At 37.1% G+C, this 24394-nt stretch overlaps 1 protein-coding gene across 6 annotated transcripts in view; it reads left to right on the top strand.

Annotated features, from left to right (window-relative positions):
- The window catches only part of LOC150087215 (tyrosine-protein phosphatase Lar-like), a 1652393-nt gene that overhangs the window by 1481950 nt on the left and 146049 nt on the right, over positions 1-24394 (top strand). For all 6 annotated transcript variants that reach the window (XM_090371077.1, XM_090371082.1, XM_090371081.1 and 3 more), the window contains one exon: positions 4068-4181. In XM_090371077.1, the coding sequence (XP_090227203.1) occupies positions 4068-4181 (114 nt within the window). The remainder of the gene's footprint in view (positions 1-4067; positions 4182-24394) is intronic.

The following is a 24394-nucleotide window of genomic DNA, read 5'->3' as shown; positions in this document are numbered from 1 at the left end:
AGCCCTGAGGGACTCCACTAATAACATTAGTCCACGATGAGCAGTGTCCATTGATTACCACTCTCTGTCTTCTCCCCCTCAATCACCCCTTTATCCATAGCAGCAATTTGCCTCCAGTGTCACACTGCTCCAATTTGTGTAGCAGTCTGCCATGTGCAACAGTATCAAAAGCCTTTCTAAGATCCAAGTATATAATATCAAAATTATTCCCTGCATCCAGTTCTTTTGTGACTGCATCATAGTATCCAATCAAACTGGTCAGGCAAGACTTCCCCTTAACAAAACCATGCTGCGTCCCAGCTATAACTGAAGTCTTGTCTAGATGATCCTGCAGTACTTCTTTAACCAGTGCCTCCATTAATTTTCCAGGAACAGAAGTTAAACTAACAGGTCTATAATTACTTGTGTCGCCCTTTGATCCTCCTTTGTGAATTGGGGTCACATTTGCACATCTCCAGTCCATGGGTACTTCCCCTGAGTCCAAGGAAGCTCTCATAATTATGGCTAAGGGTTTGCTTACTTCCTTTACTGCCTCCTTTAATATAACTGGATAGATCCCATCCACCCCAGGTGCCTTTCTTGTATTTATCTTCAACAATTTCTCCTCCACTTTACTCTCAGTTATTACAAGATTCTCTAGCTTACTGCCAGAGTTGAATACACCTCTAGCATTCCCCTCGCTGAATAACTCCTCATGTGTGAATGTCGATGGAAAATGTTCATTTAGTTTGTTAGCTACCTGAGCAGGATCATCAACATTTGACCAATTGATGTCAAGTGGACCAATCTGATTCATCCCCTTCCTTCTAGAGTTTACATAAGTAAAGAACTCTTTGCTGTTTTTCTTTGCATCCCTTGCCAAAGATTTCTCGTAGTCTGCTTTCGCCTGCCTAACCTCCTTTGTAACTTGTTTACCGATCAAATTGTATCTATCATAGGCTTCTGTGTCACGTGTTAATTTGTATGTATCGCATGCATTTTTCTTCTCTGCCATATGTCTCATTAGTTCTTCTGACATCCACTTAGGCCGAAACCTTGAACGATATTTCTTAGTTGGTATGTAAAGCCTAGTAGCTTCCAAGATAAGTTCTTTGAATGCTTCCCATTTTGAATTTGCTGTTGGTAACATCATCAATTGGTCCCACTGTATAGAATTTAAATACTGTCTCAGTCCATCGTAGTCGCCTTTACGAAAGCAATAACCCTTCCCTTTACCCCTAATGGTAGTTACCTCTTTGAGTAAATCCCACTTCAGCACACTGTGATCACTGCCACCTAGTGGTTCATTTACCTGCAGATTCTTAATGCATGAAGAATCACTACTGATAATCAAATCAAGAGTATTACTCCCTCTAGTTGCCTCCCAAACATGCTGATGTAGAAAACAATCATCCAATAAATCCACAAAAGTGACCAGCCCCCAAATTCCAGTCAATATCTGGGAAATTAAAATCCCCCATTATAAGACTCTCTGATTTACTGGCCCACTCTATTTCCTTGCACAATTTCTTATTATACTCATCAGACTCATTAGGCCTATAGCACACTCCTACTCTCAATTTTGATCTCTCAATGCTTATGTCACACCAAACCGACTCGACACTGTACTGTCCAGCGATGTCGACTGGCTTCACTTCCTTGGATTTAATGTATTTCTTGACTAATAGCATAACCCCTCCTCCCTTCCTATCCTGTCTATCCTTTCTGTAGACATTGTACTCCCCAAATTATAGTTCTGCATTCCTTATATCTGTGTGACACCACGTCTCTGAAATCCCCACAATATCTGCCTTTGATGTTTTGAGCAATACCTCAAATTCATCAAATTTATTTACTAAACTCCTAGCATTGGTGTACACACAAGTATATATGCACCTGTTCTTTTTCTTAGCTACCATAACACAACCCATGTGTTTACTTGTACCCCAGTGATTCCCAGCAGTCTCTGAAATATCCTGCAACTTATTTACCAGGCTGCGGCCCATTCCAATAGAAGCAGTGCAAGAATCACTTTCACCTCTGCCAGTGGCTACTGTTAATCTATTAGTCCTTGTATCCCCCACCAATATAAATCAACCAATATAAAATCCCCCCCAATTTTATATTGGTTGATTTTTATGTTTCCTTTCTATCCACTTCTGCCTTTTTTTTTTACATGTACATTTTCATTCTGTATCAATTAGCAATGCTGAACAGCTTCATTCTTGTTTCCTCGGTTATTTTATCACTTTAGCTGAATCCCAAAGTAATTATAATTAAAATGTCATAAATTTTTAATAATGTTCCAAAGCAGCAAACTGCACGTATTTAATGGAGATTTTACTGTATTAAAAACTATAGCTTTATTAAAAATCATTATGTTTGCATGTTCAGGAGGAATAGTAAATATTTTGGTAGGTTATAGTATCGATTATTCTGAGTAAAAAAGTTCATATAAAGGTGTCCAATTCTCAATGGATATGGAGATACAGCTGTTTGAAACTGGCACGCACAGCTCCCAGAATCAGATGTGACGAAGAAGCAGTTATAACCTTAGTGTTAGAAGTGTTGTTAAGAATGGCACACATCTTCACACATGCTGAATATGCCAATATTGTGTGTGTCTACAATTTTTGGGAAGTGCTACTGCTGCTTGTAGAGAATACCATTGACGGTTTCCAACCCAGAATACCAGATTCAAGAGAGTTTACACCAAACTGCATGAGGCTGGTATAGTTCCCAGCACTCATATTTCTTCTGAATGTGCAAATGAACAAAATGTGGATGAAATAGAACATATTATTATAGAACATATAATAGTCCTACTATTAACACACAAAGAATTTCTAAGTGTATCGGTGTTAGCATTAGCATTAGTAGAGGCATGCGATGCAAGAAAGCAAGCTTATGCAGCATCAGCCAAAAAAAGAAAAAAAAAACCCCTCCCATTTCATCCCTCCATTCATTCCAAATGCCTGTCCAGCTCAGCCTTAAATTTATTTAGGCTGAGCTGGACAGGCATTTGGAATGCAGGCAAGGGTATGATGAACATTACGTGAGTACGGCTTTTATCCATTTCACAAATAGCAGTTGCAACACCTTCAACCAGGAGATGACACCCAGCAATTGCAATTTTGTCGTTGTGTAAATGCTAATCACTGATTATTGGAATTAATACTATTAAGCGATGATGCTACTTTCACCCGTGACAGTATCAACAACACCTGGAACTCTCATAGGTGGTCAGATGAAAATCCGCATGCCACCGTAGAAACAAATTTTCAACATTGCTTCCCTGTAAACGTGTGGTGCAGTATCATCGACAATCAGTTGATTGGGCCCATTTTGTTACAAAATTGTCTTACAGGGTCCATTTACCTAGAATTTCTGCAAAACGAACTTCCACTACTATTGGGGGATGTTCCTTTGGCTGCAAGGATTGGTATTTACTTTCAGCATGACGACGCTACTGCACTTATACCCATCTGGTGATATAATATCTAAATTGAACTTTCCCTGAACAATCGGCCATGGTGGTCCTGTCTCATTCGTTGGCCACCAAGGTCTCCAGACCTCACTCCTTAGATTTTTGTTTTTGGGAATGGATTAAAGTCGCAATATACAAAGAAAAGGTGGATACAAGAGACAAATTGCTCACTTGCCTTTTGGATACTGCTGCCCTCATGAGGGAATGCCAAGACAACCTCAAAAGAACAACACATCATATTACCACAAGAGTTGCGAAGTGCATTGAGGTTGGAGGTGGGATTTTCGAACATTTATTGTGAAGTGTAAAAAATTTGTAAATTATTTCTGTTTTGTATCATTCAAAAAAGTTAATAAATACAAACCATAAGTCATTTATCGTGATTTAATACCTCACATAATGGCTTTGTGCATGCCAGTTTCAAACAGCTGTTTGAAATCTTCTTTTGATCTCCATACCTTGAGAACTGGACACCATGTTTATATGAACTTTTTTTTTTACTCAGAATAATCGATACTATAAGCTCCCAAAATATTTCCTATTCTTCCTGAATCATCCTGTATATGCCTAAATGCATTGACAATTATAAATTCTTTCTTAGTGTGATCAGTACTGGCCATCTCGAGGAACCGAAACTTATAGTGTGATGCAAATAACACTTGTAGATGTGCAAGAAGTTGCTACTTATTGCATTCGTACCTTCCAGATTCAAAGGGTAAGTGGGTTCTTTTAAAAAAAATTAGCATGTTGTTTATATCTTTTAACCTGTAAATATGAGTAGTTGTGTAAAGAGCTATAGTAATCTATTCTATTTATATACTCGGCTATATTTCTGTTGCTGTCATGCTACAAAGGGTGCTGTTAATGAAAGTTGTTGTACCAGTGTTTTTTCATAATTTATGTAATAGGAAAATTTATTAGAAGGTCAAGGGATAAGGATTGTCATATTTGGATAACAGGAGCAACTCAATGAAAATTATCAGAGTTTATCATAACTCCTTCGCTGTGACGTTTTCTAAAAAGCACTAAAATGATAGGCCCCAGTGACAAACGGGTCTTTCATGATTAATATTACCTCTCATTATACCAATAATCTTATTATTTAGTGTTTTCTTGGAATATATCTAGTTCACATAAGATTTATAATGTAAAGTCACATTGTGTGAGTTAGTGTAGTGAGTTCTGTACCAATAGGATATTGTGTATTTGGCACTTAAGTGTGTTTTTGTTGAGTGTGTCTTACAATATTTGTAGCAGAGTAAGATAGCAGACATTAAGGAATAGCATTTTTGCATTCAAATTTTGTCAATCCTTGCTCTCATTGTTGTCATATAACTGCATTCCTGTCAAGATGATCTTCCACAAATTTTTTTTGATCACTGACTTCATTATTTTCCTTGGAACTGAAGTGAAACATATAGGTCTATGCAATGCTTTTTTTGTAAAAAAAATAGGTGCTGGTAATCATTTCTTGCTATTAGGAAAATTTGAAAATTAAAAGGATATGAAAAGTACTTTTAGAGTACTTTACTGATATTGTTACTTTCGTTTTTTTTTTTTCATGATATTGTTACTTTCATAGTAATGTTTTTGGAATAAGAACAACAAATTTAGTATATTAACACAATTTATTATTCAAGTATATTAAAAAAATAAGTAAAATATGAGTAAAATATGTAAATAAATCGGTCAACTACTGAGTGCCGGGCACTCAGGATGAAGGGTCCATAGTCACGAATGGTCATTAGTGTAGTATCTCAAATAGAGAACTTTATGGTAACTGAAAAAAGTTTCTAGTTCCCCGGCTTGGCCTAAAACTGAGGAACTAACAAAAACGTTGTCCATTTGAGTCTTTGCAGTTGTTGTGAATGACAATGGTGGGAAAAGCGACTCCGACTTCTTCCTGGGGAAGCGATTAAAGTCTTGGGGAAGAAGCGACTGGCAGGTGAGGGTCGTGCAAGACTCAGCACAGGTGCCTCCCCATCACTGATACCTCCTTGCCGGGACAACTGCAGCTTTGAAAATTGTTAAAAAATACTTCTCTTTGCAAAATTTATAAATTACCTTTATAGAATTATTAACTAACTATTTAGCAACCTTTTTATCACCAAAAGGAGAGTTGCTTGGTTAAAAGAAGCACACTATTGAAGTGCAATAAAAAATTGTTTTTTAATTTTAACACAAAAATAAATGATAGATTTCAATCGGAATAGTTTTCCCTTGATAAACATAGAATAACACATAGCTAATGTATGTATTTGTATGTATGAATTTATTTGTCTTGGGCGGCACCTGGAACGTTAGTTCATCTCTGCCTCGTTAACTTATACAATTATACAAAGATTAAATACTGTACAACAAAACACATAGCTAATGTGATTTTTAAATTTTTAGCTCCATTAGTGATGGAAATAGAGGGGGAGGGGACACGAAATTACTCACATTTTCCTGTCTGGCGCCGCCATTTTTAATTTTAAAAATATTTTTAAATTATATTTTAAACCTATTCATTGAGCTCTTTCCAACCGTTTATAATAAGCTATAGGTTGTCGATGACATTTTTGTCCCCACCCATATTTTATACCCCCATTTCTCAGACAAATTTTTTTCAACAACATTAGCATTAGTAGAGACATTTGATGCAAGAAAGCAAGCTTATGCAGCATCAGCCAAAAAAAAAAATAAATAAATAAATAAAAAATAACCACTTCCACTTCACCCCTCTGTTCGTTCGAAATACCTGTCCAGCTGAGCCTTAAACTTATTTAGGCTATCAACTTCCACGACAAGGGATGGAAGTCTGTTCCACCAACCAACCACCCGCTGGCTAAAGGCAAATTTCCTCACGTCTATCCTACATCTGTCCTTCCTCAATTTGAATTTATGCCCTCTCAGGTGATTATTCTGAGCAAGAGGAAGAATCCCATCAGCATTGAGCATGTTCAAACCATTCAAGGCTTTATACACCTCTATCAGATCACCTCGCTGGTGCCTAGTCTCCAGACACTGTAATTTGCAAAACTTAAGCCTTTCTTCGTAAGAGCACCCCTTTGTTCCATTCACTAATCTTGTTGCCCTTCTCTGTACTCGTTCCAGCATCTCTACATCCTTCTTGAAATGAGGCCTCCAGACCTGTATACAGTACTCTAGGTGTGGCCTGACCATTGTCTTATACAAGGGAATAATTACCTCCTTATCCCTGCTAGAAAAATTCCTATATATCATCGACAATACACCATGAGCTACTCTTGCAGCCCGTCTGCACTGCTCAGAAAACTTCATATCTGCCTGCACAACCACCCCCAGGTCCCTTTCATTCTCTGCCACTGTCAGTGTAGTACCACAGAGTTGATACGTTGCTCTGGGGTTGCTGTTTCCCATATGTAGTACTTTACATTTGTCAATGTTAAACTTCATTTGCCACCTCTCAGCCCATCTGCTCAACCTTTCCAGATCCTGTTGCAGTAGCATAGTGTCAGTAGTGTCCTTGACAACCCTGCCAACCTTCGTATCATATGCAAACTTGGACATAAAGCTTGATATACCATCATCAATATCATTTATAAACAGAAAACAATAATGGACCCAATACTGAACCCTGAGGGACTCCACTAATGACAACGATCAATATAGCGTTATGTTGGCCCACATGATGTACAAATCCATGCAAAATTTCAAGTCTGTCTGTCACAGCATTGTAGGCAGAGATACAATGCTGTGACAGACAGACGAACAGATGGACAGACAGACAACCTAGTGATATAAGTGTATTATAAGTGTCCTTTGTTAGATTACGGCCCCCAAAAATAATAAGTAAAAATAAATAACATAAATAAAAATAATTTCATAATAAAGTTTTTGTAGAATATTCCAAATTTTTATTAAGTTCTCATCCAACACCCTCTGCAGACTCCTTTTCTTCCTCTGTGTGTGTCTCTTGCTTAATGACGTTTTCGGAGCAGCCACGAATCGACATATTTTGCTGGATCAAAGCGGGTCATCGGTGGGCCTACAAACAGCAGTGAAGAAACTGTTTATGTCATCAACGAAGCTCTGGTTGGGCTAACAATCAGATTCATTTGTGAAAATCCTCCTTCACATTCACTCAATGAAATTGGTATCCTACGCAGAGCGTCCATCAAATTTTTCAATTCTTCCAAAACCATCTTTTCAACTAGGTATTCCCGAAATCCACGAATTGTATCTCTTTCATTTAACTGTAATCTAATTTACAATTTTCTAACTTAATGTTGTTTGGTTTTTAGAAGCATTAGCAACTAAAGCCATATTGCTCCGGGATATGCGGTGGTCATTCCCTGACCTTTCCGCATCCTCCGTATTTGGTGGTGACGGGCTCGAACCCCGGTCTAATCAAGAAGCGTGTGCTACGCACTGTTGCTCCTTCCCACCTGGCTACGGAGGTGCCTTCTAATGTAAGTTTCACCAAATGCGATCATTTCACGTTTAGAAGGTTTAATACCTTCGTTGTTCTTGTTTTCTTTCTCTTGTCATCGGTATTGTCACTAGTTTTTAAATTTGAATTTTTTTTCTTTTGTTTTCTTTTTCTTTTTCTTTTTTTTTGAAACTGTCCAAAATGTTGGTGTTATTCGGATATTCAGGTACTGTGAACATGTAAACAGATATAGGAAAAATTTGGATAATGCACTTTCATGAAACAACAGATGATTATTTGTCGGAATAAAATCACTCCCTCCTAATTCTCGCACGGGACACTTACAGTTGATTCATAGCGGTGTCCAACCTATGGCCCTCCAGGAAAGTGAACTAAAACAGCATTTTAAATTTTGTTAATTATCAAAAAAATTTTCTCATTAAATGTTTTGTTCAGTGAATGTAATTGTGTATTTTAGCATTAGCATTAGTAGAGCCATTTGATGCAAGAAAGCAAGCTTATGCAGCATCAGCCAAAAAAAAAAAAAAAAAAAAACCCACTTCCACTTTACCCCTCTGTTCGTTCAAAACACTTGTCCAGCCGAGCCTTAAACTTATTTAGGCTATCAACCTCCACTACAAGGGATGGAAGTCTGTTCCACCAACCAACCACCCGCTGGCTAAAGGCAAATTTCTGCACGTCTATCCTACATCTGTCTTTCCTCAATTTGAATTTATGCCCTCTCAGGTGATTATTCTGAGCTAGAGGAAGAATCCCATCAGCATTGAGCATGCTTAAACCATTCAAGGCTTTATACACCTCTATCAGATCACCTCGCTGGTGCCTAGTCTCCAGACACTGTAATTTGCAAAACTTAAGCCTTTCTTCGTCAGAGCACCCCTTTGTTCCATTCACTAATCTTGTTGCCCTTCTCTGTACTCGTTCCAGCAGCTCTACATCCTTCTTGAAATGAGGCCTCCAGACCTGTATACAGTACTCTAGGTGTGGCCTGACCATTGCCTTATACAAGGGAATAATCACCTCCTTATCCCTGCTGGAAAAATTCCTGTATATCATTGACAATACTCCATGAGCTACTCTTGCAGCCCGTCTGCTCTGCTCAGAGAACTTCATATCTGCCTGCACAACCACCCCCAAGTCCCTTTCATTCTCTGCCACTGTCAGTGTAGTACCACAGAGTTGATACGTTGTTCTGGGGTTGCTGTTTCCCATGTGTAGCGCTTTACATTTGTCAATGTTAAACTTCATTTGCCACCTCTCAGCCCATCTGCTCAACCTTTCCAGATCCTGTTGCAGCAGCATAGTGTCAGTAGTGTCCTTGACAACCCTGCCAACCTTTGTATCGTCTGCAAACTTGGACATTAAGCTTGATATACCATCATCAATATCATTTATAAATACAGAAAACAATAATGGACCCAACACTGAGCCCTGAGGGACTCCACTAATAACATTAGTCCATGATGAGCAGTGTCCATTGATTACCACTCTCTGTCTTCTCCCCCTCAACCACCCCTTTATCCATAGCAGCAACTTGCCTCCAATGTCACACTGCTCCAATTTGTGTAGCAGTCTTCCATGTGCAACAGTATCAAAAGCCTTTCTAAGATCCAAGTATATAATATCAAAGCTATTCCCTGCATCCAGTTCCTTTGTGACTGCATCATAATATCCAATCAAATTGGTCAGGCAAGACTTCCCCTTAACAAAACCATGCTGTGTCCGAGCTATAACTGAAGTCGTGTCTAAATGATCCTGCAGTGCTTCTTTAACCAGTGCCTCCATTGATTTTCCTGGAACAGAAGTTAAGCTCACAGGTCTGTAATTACTTGTGTCAGCCTTTGATCCTCCTTTGTGAATTGGGGTCACATTTGCACATTTCCAGTCTATGGGTACCTACCCTGAGTCCAAGGAAGCTCTCATAATTATGGCTAAGGGTTTGCTTACTTCCTTTGCTGCCTCCTTTAATATCACTGGATAGATCCCATCCACCCCGGGTGCCTTTCTTGTGTTTATCTTCAACAGTTTCTCCTCCACTTTACTCCCAGTTATTTCAAGATTCTGTAGCTTACTGCTAGAGTTGAATACACCTCTGGCATTCCCCTCGCTTAATAACTCCTCATGTGTGAATGTCGATGCAAAATATTCATTAAGTTTGTTAGCAACCTGAGCAGTGTCATCAACAGTTGACCCATCAATATCAAGTGGACCAATATGATTCATCCCCTTCCTTCTAGAGTTTACATAAGTAAAGAACTCTTTGCTGTTTTTCTTTGCATCCCTTGCCAAGGATTTCTCGTAATATGCCTTCGCCTGCCTAACCTCCTTTGTAACTTGGTTGCATATAAACTTGTATCTATCATAGGCTTCTGTGTCATGTGTTAATTTGTAAGTATCCCATGCATTTTTCTTCTCTGCCATATGCCTCATTAGTTCATCTGACATCCATTTTGGCCTAAACCTTAAACAATATTTCTTAATTGGTATGTAAAGCCTAGTAGCTTCCAAGATTAATTCTTTGAATGCTTCCCATTTTGAATTTGATGTTGGTAACATCATCAGTTGGTCCCACTGTATAGAATTTAAATACTGTCTCAGTCCATCGTAGTCGCCTTTACGGAAGCAATAACCCTTCCCTTTACCCCTAATGATAGTTACCTCTTTGAGTAAATCCCACTTCAGCACACTGTGGTCACTGCCACCTAGTGGTTCACATATCTGCAGATTTTTAATGCATGAAGAATCACTGCTGATAATCAAATCAAGAGTATTACTCCCTCTAGTTGCCTCCCGAACATGCTGATGTAGAAAACAATCATCCAATAAATCCACAAAAGCCCTGCTAGTGTGTGAGTGACCAGCCCCCAAATTCCAGTCAGTATCTGGGAAATTAAAATCTCCCATTATAAGACTCTCTGATTTACTGGCCCACTCTATTTCCCTGTACAGTTTCTTATTATACTCATCAGAGTCATTAGGCCTATAGCACACTCCTACTCTCAATTTTGATCTCCCAATGCTTATGTCACACCAAACTGACTCAACACTGCACTGTCCAGCGATGTCGACTTCCTTGGTTTTTATGTGTTTCTTAACTAATAGCATAACCCCTCCCCCCTTCCTATCCTGTCTATCCTTTCTGTAGACGTTGTACTCCCCAAATTGCAGTTCTGCATCCCTTATATCTGTGTGGCACCACGTCTCTGATATCCCAACAATATCTGCCTTTGATGTTTTGAGCAATACCTCAAATTCATCAAATTTATTTACTAAACTCCTAGCATTGGTGTACACGCAAGTATACCTGCACTTGTTTCTATTCTTAGCTACCCTAACACAACCCATGTGTTTACTTGTACCGCAATGGCTCCCAGCAGTCTCTGAAATATCATGCATCTTGTTTTTCAGGCTTCTGCTCATTCTAATAGAAGCAGTGCAAGAATCTCTTTCACCTCTGCCAGTGGCTACTGTCAATCTATTGGTCTTTGTCTCCCCCCAAGCTAGCAGTTGTCCGACCCACCTAACACTGCCTCGATAGCATCAGCAAATATTCTTGCACCCTTTCTATTTAAGTGTATCCCATCCCTGTAGAAGCAATCTCTCCTGTTAACAAGTACAGTCCAGGCTGAAAAAAATTCTACCCCTTGAGCCTTTCACAATCTTTCCAGGGCTGAATTGATCGACAAGGCTCTCATCATATACTCCCTCCTATCGTGTCTGGGCAGAATTGCAGACACTTTCAAATTCAACCCTAATTCTCGGCTTTTGTTCAACAGTGACCTGTACTTGTTAAGTAATTCTGCCGGTCTCCTACTCTTAATATCATTAGTGCCAACGTGTACAACTATATCACCTTTTGTGCCCTTAAAAGGTGATATTCGCTCTACAATGTCATCAACCTTTGCCCCTGGCAGACATACCCTGGTCCTGTTCCACCTATCCTTTTTACAAAGCATTTTCCCCGTTTCCCTGACAATAGAGTCACCAACAACTACTAGTTCCTTCGGGACCAGCGCATTCTGCCTTGGGGGTTGCCTCTGTGTCACGTGATGCCCAAGTGCAAGCTCTGGCGTTGATGTGGGCAGCTGAGAGCTTGATGGGCCCCTCAATTTAGTTTCTTCGAGGGCATCCACCCTGTCCTTCAAGCTCTCATATAGGCCCACAAGAACGCTGAGTTGTTGCCTGATATCGATACACTCCTTGCATCGCGCACACACAAAGACATCTCCCCATGGCAGTATCATGTCTCGTACCCGATTGCTCTGCAAACATCAAGCAAACAGTGCATTTTATAAGGCTGTGAGTCAGAGGACAACTGCCCCCCTCAGTTCTACTCTGAGCCACAGCACTTCCATTAGCTTGAGCCTTTTGCTTTGCTGCTCTTGTCTGAGTCATGATTCTATTAATTAATTAATTAATTAATTATAATTAATTATGTTATGTTATTAATTATGTTAAATATAATTAATTATATTATGTTTGTAATCTAAGTCGTTATATGTATTTATTTAAAAGTACAATTTAACTGCTAACGAAGTTCAATTAACGCTATCTAGTACGGTATATAACTATCGTATCACAAAGGCGGGAAAGTTACAAACGGTAATCTACGGACACTTAAGTATTAATTAACTTTCAAATCTCGCTGTCTCAATTCAGAATAAACTAACGATCCTTACTACGTCTATAAGCTACTTACAGAAATAATTCGATGTAAAAAAAATATTCAATCAAGCGGCTAAATATGGCTAAAGAACTTCTCGTTCAGCGGAGTTGCAAACACGTGGATACCCTTACCGATACTTTTATGCAATTACAAGGCCGAGTAAAGATAAATACGCCAAATTAATCAGAAAATCACAAAATAATGTTATACTACTAAATTTAAATCAAAAGTTTTAGAAAATTTTATTTTAGAAAATTAAATTTTATTTAATAAAATTTTCGAATTTTTTCAATTTTACTTTTACATGCAACAAGATATGGAAAAAGGAACACACTAAAGAAATCTAACTTCGAATTTTTTTTAATATGGCTCCATTTATGTACAGGAAAAGTTTGGACACCATGCAGTAGAAGGTGGACCAGAGCCATTGGGAATACCCCTTAACTGGTCACTGCTGACCAGCACGACTTCTCCGTATGTGGGACAGGTGGTCGGATAGGTTTTACCAGGTACCACTAAGTTATAGAATGGTAATCCCTTTAGCCCTCTTAATTCACGCAGCAGCACTAATTGCCTAAATTGCCTGAAGGCCAAAAATGCGAACAGTGCGTACCGAGTATATTCTCTCCTAATCCGTTCGCTATATGAAAATTTTATCGCTCAATGGAAAGTATTTTAAATGTTACTTCCAAGGGGAATTCAAAATAATTTGCTATAAAAGGATTTCGTTAAACAGAGGTCCGACTGAGTAATTTAGAATTATAAAAATGGTTACACAGTTTTATATAGAAAATATCTTAACAATAGACAACATGCAAATTTAGGACAGCATGAAAAATGCAAATTTTAAGCTTTTTTTCATAGCAAATTTAAGGAATATTACAAATTTCGAAGTGCATTACATCCAAACGTCACACGTCACTGTTAATAAAGGTGCCGGTACACCATGCCATTGAGTACCGTCCCAAAAAAAGCACTGGGTCTATAGTCACTCACTTCTCACTCTGATCCCCTCCTTTCCCCTTTATGAATATAGGGACATTTGCCGATCTTTACTTCATAGGAACCTCACCTGAGTCCAAGATTGCTTACATAATTATGGCTAAAGGTTTACTTTTAGCCTCAATACTTTTTTTTCCCCTCTTAGTTGTCACAAATTTAGCTCCAGATTATAAGTTGGTAAACTTCTGGTATGCCTATCATTAAACACATCGTGCATGAATGCAGATTACAAAATATTTACTCTCTTTATCAGAAATCAGAACATATTTATCAGTAGTGCCATTTGTAATATGCTTAATTCCTTCTAGTAAACCATTATGATTAATTCCTTCTACTATTTACATAAGCCAAGAATTCTTTTGCTAGGTTTCTTTGTATTCATAGACAAAGACTTTTCATAAAACAGTATCTCTTAATTGGCGTGGAAAAGCTTGGTAGCTTCTACAACTACCTCCCTGAATGCTTCCCTTTTAGGATTTGCAGTTGGTAATATTATCAGTTGGTCTCACTGAAAAGAATTTATAAACCGTCCAAGACCATTGTTGTCACCCTTTGCAAAAGCAAAATCCTTTTCTACCCTCGACAGTAGCTATATCATTAAGTAAATCTGATATCAGTACACTGAAAATTTTCCACCTAGTGGTTCTTTTATCTGCAAATTCTTAATACATGAACAGTCACTGCTGTTGATGAATTCAAGAGTTTTGCCTTTCCTTATTGTCTCTCTAACATGCTGCTATAGAAAGCAGTCATCCAAGAAATCAAAAAAGGTTCTATTACTGTGCAAGTGACCAGCCCACAAGTTCTAGTCAAAAACTGGAAAGTTAAAATCCCTCATTGTAAGACATTCAGATATATTGGCCCACTCTCTTTGTCTGTCTGTATAGCTCTTCACTGCATTCATCACTGTCACTTGATCTATAACATACACCTTCCTTATTTTTGTTTTTCCCCTTCTTATGTAACACCAACTGATTCATCCTTTCAATGACCACCTGCATCAACCGAGGGCACTCCATTAGAGTCTATATGCTTCTTAATCCAAGAGCAATTGTGCAAGAATGAAAATCATAAAATTTTATGAGTAGAAGTCTCATCTTATCACTGCAGTCAATGGTAGGATTGTTCCAGAATGAACTGATTTTTCTAGATCAAAGTGTGACACAAGTAGATGAGTGACATTCTGGAATTTGTTTGGCTGCTTGCTCTGCATCATGATGTGCAATTGAAGAAAGGGATGATGCGAACATTAGCACGAGCAGTATTTCCCAGTATTGAATGTGGCCTGTCTTTAGGAGAATTTGGGTAGCTCTTTCAGCAAATTAGATTGTTATGGCAGGCCTGGGTCTGATGCAGCCTGTGAATGACATTACAGCCATACCTCAGTTCGACAGCATAAATTCTCTTTAGTGTCAGTCTGAAACTTCTACTGTTCTTTTATCATTTCAGGCAGATTATCCATAATCATTGTAACCTTCTTGGTCAATATTAATTCTAATATTGGCCAAGCAGAAGGTTACAGGGAATGCAATGAGCACAAGAACTTTCTTGCTCCTTGCATCATACTCTTTGCCTAACTGTACGGAACTTGAAAAATAGTCTATTATGTGGCAGAATTGGAAATTCAACTGGTTGTAAACATTTCCAGGACTAGACAGGGTTTACATTGAACTTTGAAACTTAACCAGCCTTGTGAACTTTTCTAGGACTAGATTGCTAATCTGCCAATGGCTACTTTTTTTATATATATATATATATATATATATATATATATTTTTTTTTTTTTTTCTGCTAATCTTAATTGTGGTAGGATGCTGATGTCTGATTTCATGTGGGATATTTAATCCCCTGAACTTTAATACTTTGATTTAATAGTTAGGGGGGATAGAACAGGTGTTAATTAAGCAGAATAGAATATCTCTGATATGTTATTCCTGCATGGCCTGTTCCCCATGCATGAACAGCATACCATTTCACCACTACAGAACAAATACAGTATCAACAAGTTAACACATGGCAGAGTTGCCATAGTTTGGCTGAGGCCATCCACACAATAAGAAAAAATAATAAATAAAAATGTCCAAGTGTTAAAGAGAGCATTAATATTCATGTGGGAATTAATGATATTAAATGCACATGAATCACAATTTATTACATAAATGTTGGACTATGTTATAAAAATGCTGTAAGTTAGGTCAGAATGCATGTGTCTGCAATTCTTTCTGAGTACAATAAGAGGGACTATATGCCTAAGGCCTTGTGGATTAAATCAAGACTTGAGGGACTCTGCATGGCTTTTGGGAGAAATTTTTATCAGTGTAGCCTACACTTTAAAGTATGAGGAACCTGTTTTTAAGAGGCGGAATACATTTGACAAAGATAGTGCAAAGGTTTTTGACCGTATCATTGAAGATACCTTAAGGGCTCAAAATAGAATGAGCATTAGTTGTCCTAACCCCTGGTTAGGACAACTAATGCTGACATAAAGGGCTAACAGAAACATATCATCACCCTAAAACAGGAGATGATGTTATTATTAGTATTAATAGTGGCAAATGATGCAAGAAAGCAAACTTATACAGCTTCTTTTTCTCTGTGTGCCATCTCCTAATGGAGGTTGGCGACCACCACAGCAAATGTCTCTGGTAGCTCTGAGCAGCTGCTCAGTGTTCAGTCCTGTCCAATTCTTAATGTTGTTAAGCCATGATGTACATCTCCTCACAGGCTTTCTTCTTCCTTCCATTCTCCCCTCGATGATTAGTTGTGGAATTGCATATTTGTTGTTTCTCATCAGGTGTGTCCAAGATATGCCATGTTTCTTTTCTTTATATCCTTCAGCAATTCCCGGGTTTTTCCAATTCTCTGCAAGACACTCTCTTTGGTCACTCTTGCTGTCCATGGTATCCTAACATTCTTCTGTATGTCCACAAATTAAAATGCTTCTAGTTTTTTTGAGGTGTTAGTTTTCATTGTCCCTGTCTCAGCACCATACAAGAAAACTGACCAAACATAACATCTCAACATCCAGATTCTAAGGTGGAGATCCAGGTTTCCATCACAATGCAGGTCTCATTTTAAGAAAATACTGCCTAGTCATTTCAATCCTTGCTTTTATTTCCATATCTGGTTCATTTTTGTCATTGATCCAATAGCCTAGATATTTGATTTTGTCAACTCTCTTTACCAGCCTTCCGTTTAAGATGAGGAGAGGTGTTGGCATTGCTCCATGAGCTTAGTCTTGTTGATATTAATCCTGAGGCCCATTCTTTCACTTTCTTCACTCACACGATGGAGGACTATCTGTAAGTCCTGAATATTAGTTGTACAAATTGCAGTGTTATCTGCATAGCAAAGGTTGTTAATCACTCTACCATTGACAGATATTTCTTAATTTCTTCCATCTAATGCTCTCTTGAAGATGACATCCGAGTAAATGTTAAACAAGAGGGGAGTACACATCCTTGCCTCACTCTATGTTCAGTGTTGATGTTTTCTGCCATCAACTACCACAGATGCTGTTTGGTTCCTGTAGAGGTTTTTGAATATTCCAATGTCCTTTTCATCAAGGCTGGACTCCTCAAGGATCTTTATTAGCTTAGTGTGTTGGACTCGATCAAAGGCCTTCTCAAAGTCAATAAAACAAAGATGGGCATCAATCTGTTGTTCTCTGCACCTTTGCATCATGACCTGGGTACAAAATAGTGCTTCTCTGGTACCCAGTCCTTCCCTAAATCCAAACTGCACATCGTCTATCGACTCCTCGCAATTCCTGAAAATCCAGTTTTGAATTATTTTTAGGAACATTTTGAGGACTTGGCTCATCAAGCTGATTAGTCTGAAGTCTCCACAAGTCCTGGTGTTTAATTTTTTTGGGAAGAGCAATGAACATTGATGTCAGCCAGTCCCAAGGGATGTTGCCTGTGTCATAAATTCTGTTAAATAATTCAACAAGAATGTCAGTGTTTTTGTAGTTGAGCAATGTGACTATTTCCGCTGTGATTTCATCAGGTCCTTTGGCTTTTCCCTTCTTCATTGATTTAATCATCCTCCCCACCTCAGATCTAATAGTAAACAGATTCCTTCTAAGAAATTTATTATAGTTACACACAGAGCGTACAAATAAAGAAGAAATATATGAGCTTTCGGCTATATGGTAGCCTTCATCAGAATTAAAAATACATGAATGGCAGTTGGAATGGAGATGTGCACTGCCAGGTGCGTGAGACGCGAGGTTTAATTGTTTGTTGACGTTTGTGGCTGTGACGCATGATGACGTGGCCAGCGTTTGTCCAATGATAGAACTACTGACTCTGTGATCGGGTTGACTTGGCAACCACTGTTCCTGTTCAAGGATTTATCCGAAGATTTTATCCGATCCCACCATTACCTAAAGCGTACCTGGTTGGAATCGTTAAATATAAAATCTTCGGATAAATCCTTGAACAGGAACAGTGGTTGCCAAGTCAACCCGATCACAGAGTCAGTAGTTCTATCATTGGACAAACGCTGGCCACGTCATCATGCGTCACAGCCACAAACGTCAACAAACAATTAAACCTTGCGTCTCACGCACCTGGCAGTGCACATCTCCATTCCAACTGCCATTCATGTATTTTTAATTCTGATGAAGGCTACCATATAGCCGAAAGCTCATATATTTCTTCTTTATTTGTACGCTCTGTGTGTAACTATAATAAATTTCTTAATGAATCCAGAGCGCGTAGGCCTGTTTCGTTATGTTACAGATTCCTTCTACCTACCTGTATTTGTAGGTCGAAGGAATCTGTTTTGTAGAATAGGGATATATTCACATATATCCCTAATTCGTGCAAGAGTTTTTGCCAGTATTATTGAGGATACCTTAAAGGTTGGGGGAAACTGCTAGTTTGGGGGGACAAGGGTAGTATAGATATGCATTTATCAGATAATATTGGTCAAAGTAACACTTGCATACCTCAAGAGTTCTTGTTTGTTACTGCAACAGAACATATTAACAAGATGTTCTGAGTGCAGAAACATTTCAAATGAGCGGGCAGCTAATGCCAGGGAAACAAACTCAAATAACTTTAAGGGGTGTATCAGGGTAGTTAGCTATACAAGAAAACTAAGTCTTAATTGTTTATACAGTAATGTCAGAAGTGTTGTCAATAAAATGAGTGAATTCGAACTGCTGGTTAGGAGCAAGTAATGCTAACATAATAGGGCTTACAGAAACGTGGTGCCACCCGGAGATAGGGGATGATGAGTTTCAGTACAGTATGTATAATGTATTTAGGAAGGATAGGGAAGATAGAAGGGGTGGTGGGGTCATGCTTCTTATCAAAAGAAACCTGAGTGCGACAAAAGCTGTCCCGGATTCAGACGTTTCATATGCTAGTATAGACTCTGCATGGTGTGAGATAGTTGGAAGTAAAGTTATAATGAGAGTGCAAGTAATCTGCAGGTCAGGTGATTGTGAAGATTATGATGAGAGCCTCTACATGCAAATGGAATGGGCAAGTAAGTGTGAATGTCTTATTATGGGTGATTTTAATTTGTCTCTAATTGATTGGAGCAAATGGGAAGGAAACTCCACTTGTGGGACTAAATTTTTAAATCAACTGGATGATTGCTATTTGTATCAACATGTCAGGGAAAGTACTAGGGAAAAGAATACTCTACCTCATCTTCACCCATGAAACAGATGACATAATAGGGCTGACAGTACAGGAACCAGTAGCAGGAAGTGGTCACAGAGTTCTACGGTGGATGATGAAGAGAGAGGTAGCAGCAATTAAATGAAAAGGAATGGGTTATAATTTTAGAAAAATAATTTACCATTTATTTTTCTAAAATTAATAGTTAATAGAAGCCTTAGGGTGGCTTCTATTAACTGGGTAGATATCGCACAGAGATCAAATACAATTGAACTATGGTATGGCTTTAAAACATTAATCACAGAATCGTTGAATGCTCATATACCATTAAAAAAATACTCCACAAGGAGGAGGATACTAAGTTGAATGAATAATGAAATTGCCAGATTACTTGAGCAGAAAAAGACAGCATGGAAAAGTTACAGAGTAATAAAAAAGTAACTGAAGCCTATAACAGCTACAAATTGATCTGTAATAGTGCCTCAGAAAAGGTTAGGCTGGCAAAGGCAGATTATGAGAAGTCGCTGGCAAAGAGGAGGGGCTGGATAAGGAATTCTTCACATATATAAATGCAAAGAAGAGAAAACCAGATCAGACCCTTATGTAATGGACGTGGGATAGTATTAGATACCCCAGCTGAAGTTGCAGATGAACTCAACAGTTATTTTGCATCAATATTTACAGAAGAAAAACCCTTTACATCAGTGAAAAATTATGACAGCGAAGTTGAAAAAAATGTAATTAATGATGTTGAAGTTTCACATGTTTATTTAATAAAAAAACTTTCAAACCTACAGGCCAGTAAGGCTTCTGGGGTTGATGGCATATACCCTATAATCTTAAGGGAAGCAGCAAGTGAGTTCTTGAACCATTGAGGCTAATTATGAGAGCATCACTGGACTTGGGAGTTATTCCGTTGGATTGGAAAAGTGCCAATGTATCTCCAATACATAAGGGTGGTTCTAAGAGTGAAGTGGGAAATTTCCGGCCAGTTAGTCTAACTTCAGTAATAGGGAAAATCATGGAGACTATGATCAAGGGTGGAATTCAGGATCATTTAGATAGAAATGGAATTCTGAAGGATACTCAGCATGGTTTTGTAAAGGGAACATCATGTTTAACTAATCTGGTTAGCTATTTTGACAGGGTCACTCAAGAGAATAATTTCTCTAAGGTCACTCAAGAGAAATTATTCTCTTGAGTGACCTTAGGGAATAATTTCGAAATTGTTTATTTGTTGGGTATTTCAGCAAAGCATTTGACTCAGTCCCACAAGCTAAAACAGGTTGGAATCACAGGGAAAAAATCCTTACATGGATGGCTTCAGGGCACGAGGCAGAGGGATATGATAAATGGTTATTCCTCAGACTGGGTTGATGTAAGAAGTGGAACCACTGTTGTTTTTGATTTTCATAATTGGCATCAATGAAGGGATAGAGGGCATGATGTCTACATTTGCAGATGATGTAAAGATTGGTAGAGTAATCAATGATCACTGCCAAGCAGAGCTTCTTCAATGTGACCTAAATAGGCTTCAGGGATGGTCAGAAAAGTAGCAGCTTTCCTTTAATCCAGCAAAGTGCAAGGTTTTACAACTGGAGAACAGTAACCCCAAAATAACTTATACACTTGGTGGAGTTGAACCACGTCCCTTTCCTCCACTACAGCTGGTAGTGGAGGAAAGGGACGTGGGTGTTACAATGCAGTCAGACGTGAAGTTCTCCAAGCATTGTAGACTAGTTGCAAGGAAGGCCCATCGTGTCCTATCAATGATTTATTGAACAATTGCTGGTAGAGATATGTACATCATAATCCAATTATATAAGGTTATTGTTAGACCACACTTGGAATACTGTGTTGAAGTATGGAGACCGCACCTAAAGAAAGATATTGTGCTTGTTAAACGGGTCCAAAGACAGGTAACTCACCTGGTGAGATTGCAAAAGGGCGTCCATATGAGGAAAGACTTTGAATATGTGGGTTGCAGAGTTTGAAAACTAGCAGGTTTGGGAAGACTGTATTTTGGGGCTAAATGAGTCTGTGTCCGAGTCGAATCCAAAATACCGAATTTGAGTCTGAGACCTAGCTTAAAAATTTCTGAGCAACCTATTTTTTTGATTACACAAATATTAACATCATAAATTGATTTGGTAACAAATAGGTATTATGTACATTAATAAACGGTTTTATTTAGATGTATATTTCACATCCAGAAATACATTCAAAGTAATAACCAACAATAAGTAAAATAAATTATGCTTTAACTTTATTTAAAAACCAGTATTTTAAAAAAATCTAAATCATTTAGTGATATGTCAGATAATCTAGAATGTACTTTAGTGCAAAAGTTTGCTGCAACGGAGAATGTTCGTTCGGCAGTTGTCAATGTAGGTTGAATTGTTAATAAATCATAATATTTGTCCAGATTTTTTAGTTCTTTGTTAAGTACTTAAAAATAACATAAATTCTTGCTTTAATTTTTTAAAATTTGTTCCTGAAAGTGGAGGACGAGGATTTTTTTGTGTTTTCTAAAATTGTCTTTAATTCTTCTTCCATTGTCATATGGTGAACAATATTTGTGAATTCTAATTATAATCAGTTTGATTCTCATTAAAATTGAACAATTTCACTTGGAAACAGCCTAATCATTAAGTTTGTTGCAAAATTTATAAGCAGTTTTTTTGGTAATCTATTAGCACTTACAAGAAAATTCAAAATGTCTTCAAGATTTTCATTTCGACATTAATTCATGTATACGAGTTTTCATTTTATTTAATTGTTCTTGACCTAAATTCCCTGGAATTTCTTCCAGTTTTTTTAGCATAAAGTTAACTGCCAAATGTGCTGAATAAAGATTTGCATTTTGTCTACTAAGTGCTTCTATAGTTAATTTAATCGGCTTTAAGAAGTTACTCAAATCATGAAGAAATTGAATGTTGAAATATTTTATTAAATCCATATTACCAAGATCTTCAAGAGCTGCTTTAATGAATTGAGACAGTCTTAAAAAAGTTAAAATCATATCAAGTAATGAATTCCAATCCGTCTTAACATCTGTGATTAATTCCATTTCATATCCTAATTCACATTTTATTTTCTATTGTAGAAAACTGTTGCACACAGTAGACTTCTTAAAATATTTTACTGTTTGGCAAACAATTTGAATATTTTTCTTTAAGTCATAAAAAAGACTTTGATAATTCTAATGGGTCAGCATCAACACAGCTCTTCATCAAAGGAGAAATCATCTTCTGAATCACCAAAGTCATCATAAACTGTTTCGACTTCATTTTCCTCGTAACTCCTGCTTTTCTTGTACAAAACATTGCATACAGCTAAATGTATTGTAAGGTTAAGACACAAATGATATAATACAGGAGACTCACAACCATATTTTAACATAATACTAGCACTGTCACCGGCTGATCCAACAATATGTTTTTCAAAATTGATATTGAAATTTTTCAAATGATTTCTTACAAGTTCTACTAATTGCTGAGCTGAACATGAATTTTGAATTCAAACTAAACCAAGATTATATGTTACACCATCATTTCCATGAAGATTAATATTTAAAAATCATCTCATTTTTGTGCTTGTCCACTCATCAAGAGAGAAACTAAATCTTTTACTCTTACTCAATTTTTCCTGTATTAAAATTGTCATTTCTGATTTTTTAATTTGATAAAAATTGTGAATCAATTTCGTCACGTCTTTTTCTGCTTTAGGAAGCTTATAACCTGAATTACAAAGACTTTCTCGAATAAAACTAGATTTTGTAATTGCTCTTACAGATATATTATCAACAGCAGCTAATTCCGAAACAATCTCATCCAAAGATTTTTTAACAAAATAATTATCTAAAATTTTTACTTTTTTGGAAGAAACATTCTTGTTTTTCATCTTCTGTTTGCAAAATTATTCGGTGTTTAGTTTTTAAATGTTTTATCATAGTTGAAGTGTTTCCATCTTTGTTCGATAATTTTATTGACATTTCTTGCATTGGACTTCGGAGTTCAGTCCTGCTGCAGAGTGTTCCAAAATCTTTTCTTTTGGCATAATTAAAGTATTATTTTATTTATTTTTTTTTTTTTTCAAATTATCTGAAATTGTACAAAAATTATTAATATATTTAAATAAAGAACAGAATAGCTAATATTAACAGTAAAAATGTTTTAAAATTTTATATAAGACAAGATAATTATGAGAGTACAGTAACAAATGTAATTTGTTAAAAGTAAAGGTTCCAAGTTATAAATTCAAACTGTTCGGAGAATCTGTTTCTGTGAAACTTGATATAATACAGAAAATGTACACATCCATGAAAAATAACTATAAAATAAATCACTTACTATCTAACCTCAGCTTGCAAAAATACATAAAAAAGTGCAGAAACAGTAAAGAAACTCTTGTATAAATCTTAAAATATTTGGATCATAATTGTATTTTTTTTGATATGACATGTTATATGAATGAACAAGGCAAGTTATTGCAACGCAGCGCCATCTCACACATGAGATGAAAAAAATAGAATATGATTAGATCATAATTATATTTAGAACATTTTAGAACATTTAAAAGGTAAGTGAAGATAACAGTACTTAAAACAGAAAAACAAGATTCGGACTTGTCGAGTCTCTAACAGATTATTGGGTCCGAGTAATTAATAAATGACTCATCGAGTCCAAGTACTTGGACTCGAAAAGGTGCCTAGTTTCTAGGCACCTTAGAGGAGACTAGATTGAGGTGTTTAAGGCTCTGAGAAGCATAAGCAAAATGAATGAGGACGAAATTTTAGCGGTTATAAATGGTTCTAGGACAAGAGGCCATAATTTCAAGTTACAGGGAAAGATGTTTAGACTGGATTGCAGGAAGTTTTATTTTAGCCAGCAAGTTATAAATTACTAGAATAAGTTACCCACATGGATGGTAGAGGCTGACAGATTTGGGAAATTCAAAGGTAAGCTGGATAATTAACTATGGGGGAGGGAAATGCATAGGTTGTCTATTTCCTTTTATCTTATTAATTATTATTTTTTTTAATTTTCTTATTATTATTATTTTATTCTTATTATTTGATTTTATTTTAGATTTTATTTTTTATTATTATTTTATTTGTTATTTTTATTTATTTATTTTTTTTTTTTGGTGATGCAGTATAAGCCATAGGCTTCCTTGCACCATGTGGCCATTGCTAATACTAATACTAA

The sequence above is a fragment of the Mastigoproctus giganteus genome, chromosome 4 (assembly GCF_048544385.1).
Source record: "Mastigoproctus giganteus isolate SK-2022 chromosome 4, ASM4854438v1, whole genome shotgun sequence".
Classification (NCBI taxonomy): Eukaryota; Metazoa; Arthropoda; class Arachnida; order Uropygi; family Thelyphonidae; genus Mastigoproctus; species Mastigoproctus giganteus.
Note: the sequence above shows the minus strand (reverse complement) of the source record. Positions and strands in the feature narration are given on the sequence as shown.